Source organism: Scleropages formosus, chromosome 23 (assembly GCF_900964775.1).
Source record: "Scleropages formosus chromosome 23, fSclFor1.1, whole genome shotgun sequence".
NCBI lineage: Eukaryota > Metazoa > Chordata > Actinopteri > Osteoglossiformes > Osteoglossidae > Scleropages > Scleropages formosus.
The window spans coordinates 16,469,802-16,476,933 of record NC_041828.1 but is presented as its reverse complement, the minus strand read 5'-3'; the positions used below and the strand labels follow the sequence as shown (position 1 = coordinate 16,476,933).

The following is a 7,132-nucleotide window of genomic DNA, read 5'->3' as shown; positions in this document are numbered from 1 at the left end:
TCCGCTGCTCTCCAACAGCCCACAGAAAGGAAGGAGTCTGGTGCCACGATCCCTGCTGTCGTTCAGTTCGGTTCGGTTCGGGGTTTACGGCTCCTGCTGATCACATCTAAACTAATGAAGATGTACCATTTCACCAATCAGCTCATGCAACTAATGAAGCCACGAGGGACTGCTTACGATGGAAGCTGCCCCTGTTATTGCAGCCGCGCGCCATGCAGAAATAGACTCGGCTCCCCGGCGGGGGCCGCTCTACCTGCCGCTCGTCCGACAGGGTGCGCGACAGATGCCGCGCAAGCGCGCGCATCTCGCGGGGTCGCGCCCAGGTCGTGTCCTCGGGTCGCGCCGATCGCACCTTGCGACCGGCGGGGCGGTTGTCGCCGTCAGGAGGCCTCCCGGGGCAAACTCTGACATATTAGGCAATCGCAGGCATGGCGTGCAATGCTCCCTGGCCGCGGCCCAAGAACCGAGACGCTTCAGCTGCCCTGTTGATAGCTAATCCCCTTCCTAATCAGCTGCTTACGCAAGAGGTACAAAATCATAACAAGGGGGCAGAGATACCTGGCCGCTGCATCGAGGCCTCCTCCGGCGCGGAGCAGCTCACGGGCAAATGCTGCGGTGGATGACGGCGCCGCAGCCTCAAACCCAAAGTCGTGAACAGAAGTTAAGGATCGATGTGCGGAACGCTCGCTTTCGGCCGACCAGACAGCCGCGTCTCGCACCACGCTTCTCGGTCGGCTCTCTTGCACTTTTCAGCCCGGAGCTATCAGATGAGCCAGACGCGACGCGTTCTCTCTTTTCGAAGCAGCCGGTGCGGCTTGGCGGCGGCTCCGCAAGCTCGCATGCGCGTTATGTCCAAAAAAAAAAAAAAGAAAAACGAACAAGAAAAAGCAGAGACGCTACGTCGGTGTTATAAAGCAGTTTTTATTCTGTTCATCTGCATACTTAAAAATGTACATATTTACACCCCCCCCCACCACGATGCAAGTTTTGCTTGTTCAGGGCGACTTTCGACTTGCCGTGTCCTGGCTTTGAGGTTGCGTCACAATACGGCGTGTCATGGACCACTAAGAACTCCGAACACCCGCTCCACGCGCAAACGTTCCCGTCGCATTCAATCACTCGCTCATGAATGGACTCACGCGGTCGGCACGATTTGTTGGCACTGTTAGAGGGGAAGTGGCAAGTTGTCGACATTAAAAAAAAAAAAAAAAAAAAATAAACAAGGAAGACGGAAACAAGAGATAGAGCGTTACGAAAGCGTCCTTGAAAACCTTCGCTAGGTTCCAGTCAGGAACCCAGAGTAGATCCACCTGCAATGTGTGAGGTCTCTGCTGCACCCTATTCTGACATACCGCCGCTGAGTCAGACCTTCAGCATCCGCACTCCTCCTCTTGACTTGGGTTGCATTTTTCTGCTGAAGTGGGTAACAATAACACCAGAGTAGTGTTTGGGGAAGTATACAGTCATATCAAGGAATAAATATGGGAAAAGGGGTGAAGATCTTCCCGGAGACACATTTAGTGAGGGACAAGGCTTTAGCCGCGGTGGGCGACCAAGCCGCGCAGGAAGATTCGCTCGAGCCAGGACTGCTCGTGGAGCACGTTCCCTTCGAAGCTACGGTACCTGATGTTTCGGCGGACGGTTGAGCGGACGCGGGTTGTACCGCGGTTCCGGCTCACTGTAACAGACCCCCCCCCCCCGCGGAAACTGGAACCCAGCTGCTCGGCCCCCGCCCGCCACCACGATGGACAGTTTGTGCGGCGCGTTGACGGACCCTGTGGCTTTCGCTTTGCCCCGAAGCAGTTAGATTCACAAGAGTGTGAGTCACTTGTGGTTTTGGGAGTGCTTTACAACAGAGAGATATAAATCCCTCTCCTTTTATTTGTGGTTCAGCGCGTGTCGCTTAGGGTGATTTCTCACCAGTTTGTCTATGTTCGAGACCGCGGTGCATTTCGGTCTCACGTTTCGCCAGTCCAACGATCATCTGGGGAAGGGAGCGAGAACTCGCACGCAAACCAACAGCGCAATTTGGTCTAACAAGAGCCCCGTAAGTCACATGGAGAAACATCTGCTGAAGCAAATGGAAACAAAATGTGGAAACAAAAACTATTCAGACCTTCCTCTGTCTGTCCTCTCTGCGCAATGCCATATGCATAGTGAGGATAATACAGTACTTTTGTTTTGGTAAAACAGTTACGACGTGTAGAATATGTACAGTATCGTTTAGTTTACCTAAGCTCAAAGTTCATGAGAAGAGTCCGAGAACCCGTTCAGCAGAAGAGGAGCTCGTCTGGCTCCGGGCTGAACGTGGGCACAGTCTGGTCGGCTACATTCGTTTCCTGCTCCGCGCCGCCTGCTTCGTGGGCATCGCGGAACCAGGGGTGCACGAGCACCTCGGCGGCAGTGAGCCGCTCCTCGGGATCCCTTCGCAGCAGGCTGCGCAGCAGGCATCGCGCTCTGGGCGACAGGCTCTCGGGGAGGCAGTAGTGACCCCGTCGAATCTTGGAGAAGAGCGCTCCGGGGTCGGCGTCATGGAATGGGTAGCGACCCACCAGCAGCGTGTACAGCATGACGCCCAGGCTCCACATGTCGGCACACTTGCCCGAGTACGAGCCGGAGCGGCTGAGGATCTCGGGGCTGACGTAGGCGGGGCAGCCGTGCTTCTCGGACATAGAGTCGCTGTCGCCCTCTAGGACGTGGGCGTCTTCCAGGCTCTCGAGCCGCAGGTGGGTCCTGCCGAAAGAGAGATGATGCGAAATCACCAAGAGCACCAACGAGCACAGAAGGCCAGCTGCTCGGTTAGTTCCGTTGCCTCGAAGGACACGGGTTCGATTCCCTCTTCCGGCTGCGGTTCCCTTGATCGAGGTACTTACCCTGAATTGACACAGTACAAATTATCCAGGTGTATAAATAGGTAAAATCGTCGTGTGCAGGTCAACCAATAAAGATATATCAACAAACCTCACGTTGAAAGTTTTCTTGAAAAAAACTGTCACCTAAATGAATAAATAACGGTATGTCAATATTACCGTAAAACAACTTATACTAACGACTTAACATGCAGCCATGTCTCCAGTATACAAGACAAAAAATGTGCTCGATGCTAATAAAGATATGAGTTAATTGATATTAATAAAGTGACTAGCACATTGTCTTTTGCATTCGGCATCTCAAAGTTAGACAAGAACGGGTGACTCGGATTAAATTATTCATTTGTGTTCATCGTGATGTATGAATTCGGCAGGGCTTCTAAACACCGCACCGCATGAACCTGCCGCTGGCGTCTAGCGACACCCAGGAGACGTTTGCGTTACTCAAGTCCCACGAGCACCGACGGGGGGCCGTCCGGGGCACCGTTCTGGAAGCTGCGGGAAACCCGCCGGGGGTCCTCCAAGCGTCTGACCTGCAGACCTTCCTTGTGCTTCGCGGTGCCGCCCCGAGGCTGAATCTCCGGCCAAGCGTATGACCGCATCCGTGGAGCGTACACCGCTGCGGGGGACCTCCCGAGCCGCGACAGGCTTTGGAAAAAGGGAAACCGGAGAACTGAATGGACACGCTCTGCCTCAGTGTGTCTTCTCTCTAATTTCCTTCTTCATTCAAATACCGGTTCTTGGAAGATCAGTAACACCGTCACATAAACATCTGTGTACATGTCAGAATGTGCCAAGGTCTTTCGCTCAATAACCAAACCGCAGAGGGGAAAAAGGGGGTTTTTTCTGGGTCAGCCCAGCAACCGCATGTTGCAGTGTCAACATCTTTGCCATTGCAACATCCAGTGTAAACTATGGTAATCTTAAGCAAAGGGTACTAAACAGGATGATTCAGTGATATCGCGTTGTGCAAGTCTGTGCTTGAGCAGCTGAAATTTACTGTGGAGCAGCGTGATGGTAAAATCTTTTCTAGCGAAAGGATGGGCTGCAATGATCAGGTATATCAAAGCATCTCCAGCGTTGTCTTCGCGGAACGCTTCCTTCGCGCTCGTCCGAAAACCGTCCGTTGTGCGACGGCGTGCTGTCGGTCGTGAACAGAAACCACCGAGTGAGAAAGCTGCTAAAGAGCAGAGCTTTTCACCGACACACACACACACACACACACTGCATGACGCTGCTCCTACCCCCGATGATGCGCGAGGTGTGTGTGCGGCGCAAGAGAGACCACGTTTCCACACAACAGGCATATTTCTTCAAAGCCTCTGCCTTTATATCTAAAGTACCTCACTGCTGAGGCCGTGCATCAACTCAAAGTTTACACCCAGGAGTCGCCAGCGTTGCGATTCATTGACAAAATTGGCTCTTCGGCTCCTCTTCCTTCCCACACGTGAAAGAAACATCGACCTCCGTTCCGATACGCGCTCTGAATCGGGCGCCAAAATCCCGCCGAAGTCTCTATCTTCAGTCCTTACACACGAGTTTCCTTTATTTATCTGTCGACTTGATTGCATTTTTCTAATTTATTTCTGCTTTCCCGGCCTGTACGGTGAATTTATTTAAAAGATCGTCGAAACAATGAAGTCGGCGCGTTCCACTCATCCAAATTCCCTGACTTGCCGTTTTTTTTTGCAGTTGCAATTGGAGTATGTCGGTGACAAGTGCAGTTACTTTCTTGGGAAAAGAGAAAACAAACATCGGCTGATAGCCACGGCATTTAACTTGTTCTGTGCAGAGCCTGAACAAATTCATTTCTGCATGCTGTACATACTAACTATCAATACCCAGGCACTCAAATGGCAGGGTCAGGGGGGGTCACAGCCTATTCTGGAAGCACATGGAGGGAAGAGTACAGTGGGGACCTGACACCAATACATACTGTATTTACATTTATTTGTTCATCTCACTTTTCTCCAAGGTGACATCCTGTTACACTATTTACACTGATTTGCCCATTTTTCCAGGTGGCTGATTTTCTTAGAGTTATTTAGCGCAAGAATCTTGCTCAAGGGAAATACATCTCACACACAGTCTGAAACCGTTTGTCCCAAGCGGGGTCGCAGAAAGCCGGAGCCTAACCCGGCAACACAGGGCGCAAGGCTCGAGGGGAGGGGACACACCCAGGATGGGATGCCAGTCCATCACAAGGCACCACAAGCGGGACTCGAACCCCAGACCGGGACCCAGCCAAATCCGCCGCAGCACCGCACCCCCCGGAAATACAGCAGTAGGTGGGATTTGACCTTGCAACCCCCTGATTTAAAGGCAGCAGCACCTGCCGCTACGCAATCAGCTTCACCCTTTGTAAAAAATAAAGGACAAGTATGAAGGGACAGAGAGACGGTTATGAGGACACCAGGGCAGTACACAGAGAAACGAAACTCAATGGCTCTGGGCATCAGGCACACGTCCACGCACACTGCCGCTCCCTTGACTGGCCCAGATGAGTGGCTACAGGTTCCAGGCTATGGATCTAGGCCGTCCCTGGGCAGGGATGAGTCATTGTGCCGCAGCTGCGCTCGGGAGGAAGGCGACTCTCACCCCGCGCGCACTGATTGTCTGCTCGAATTCGCTCAGGGCGCAGTCTCCTCGAAATAGCTTTCATTCTAAAGGGCGCGCGTCACCGCCAAGCTGCAAACGGAGCCGCGTCAAGGAGAAACGCGCGCGGATCGCCGCTCGCCTTCGGCTCTGACGCCGCGTCCCGCGTGCGCTCTGCTCTGAGGTTGGGCAAAAGGAAGGTTGACGGTGCACATTACGCCCCACGTTAGAAATGGGCGCGTGCGGTGTGAGCGCATGTATTCGTGTGTCGCCGAGCATGTTCTTTACATTTAATCTCGCTAAAGGGCAGCGCATGAATAACGCGCATTCCAGAACGCTGTTGAGCAACTCGGTTTTGAAATGACCTTATCGTGCTAAAGAGGCAAGTACTTTCCAGCTTAGGCTGATGTAAGGCGGGTGATAAATAAGACTGATAATAACGTTGCCATGCAAACAATGACATTTTCGCAAGGGCAAAGTGGTAACGTGGCTGCTCGGTACCTCGCGGCGATCATTCGTTGCCAAAGGTCCTTTGGAGCTACGCGACCCATCGTGAGTCATGAGAGCATCCCTCATCATCCCGCGTGTTCTGATCTACACCTTCCCGCTTATTCAGCCTCAGATGCGGCACCGCCCGTCGACCCTCACCGTTTCTCATCGGAGAAGACGAACTTCCTGAGCTTGAGGTCTCCCAGAACGATGCCGGCTTGGTGGCAGTGGGCGATGGCCGAGACGACTTGGTAGAAGAGACGGGAGGCCCGCTCTTCACTCAGCTTCCGGCAGCCTTTGACGAACGTGTGCATGTCGCCGAAGTCCTTGTCGAAGAACACGTAGGCCTTCTGGTCTCCCAGGATGATGTCCTTGATCTGGGCAATATTTCTATGCGCAGGCAGGATGCTGTGAGTTCGCATCTTCTCCTGGTAGTGGCTCATGTTGAAGACCTGTGGAGGCCACACCAAAGCTCTGTCAGCTCCCTTGACGGCGAAGAATGGTGTGAGGGTGGGGTGACCGGACTGCTCCCTGATAGCGAGGGTGAGTTTAGCGCGCCGAGAAAACCGTGCGGCTCATTGCTCGGACGAAGCCAGCAACCAACACAACCGTCAATGAAACCAGCAGCTACGAGAACATTGCTTCAGGTTTCACCTTGACCTTTTCCATTGTATGGCAAAAATAAAGGACACGCAAGATAAGGGCCCATGAAGGCAGTGACGTTGCAGCTAATTTCCATTTTATCATCTTGAAACAAAGGGTAATCTTCTTCTCAAAACTCGTGTCTTTTGTCAGTAAGTTGGAAAATCTAAGTAGGTGCAACACATCCGTGTAGCGGATGCTGGAAACTTCGGCGATTTAAATACGCGGGCCTGCGGTACGCTTCACTTCCGCTGTACTACGGCTCGAACAAAGTGAATTGATTGTTATTATTGATTGATTGGTTGTTTTTGTTCGCTTTCGCTGTAAAGTTACTTCCCGAAACCTTCTGATCCTCAATCCTTAGTTACTCCTGGTACGTCATACATTCTTTCCGAACATATGTTTCAGCCGAAGCAGATATAATAGTTGCCTTTGGTTAGTCGGTGTGTTTGTAGCAGCGTTCCTTGTTACATCTTTGCTCTGCACCCCGCCCTCGAGTTATTAATGAGTAGTTAGAAAATAACACACATTTCCTT

The 7,132-nt window shown here is 52.4% G+C and overlaps 1 protein-coding gene across 1 annotated transcript in view; it reads right to left on the bottom strand.

Annotated features, from left to right (window-relative positions):
* Positions 1 to 766: 766 nt before the first annotated feature.
* trib1 (tribbles pseudokinase 1) overlaps positions 767 to 7,132 on the bottom strand; it is a 7,939-nt gene continuing 1,573 nt past the window's right edge. Inside the window, exons 2-3 of the mRNA XM_029248363.1 lie at positions 6,114 to 6,406; positions 767 to 2,733 (exon numbers count right to left, since the gene is read on the bottom strand). Of these exons, the coding sequence (XP_029104196.1) occupies positions 2,271 to 2,733; positions 6,114 to 6,406 (756 nt within the window). The 3' untranslated portion in view covers positions 767 to 2,270. The remainder of the gene's footprint in view (positions 2,734 to 6,113; positions 6,407 to 7,132) is intronic.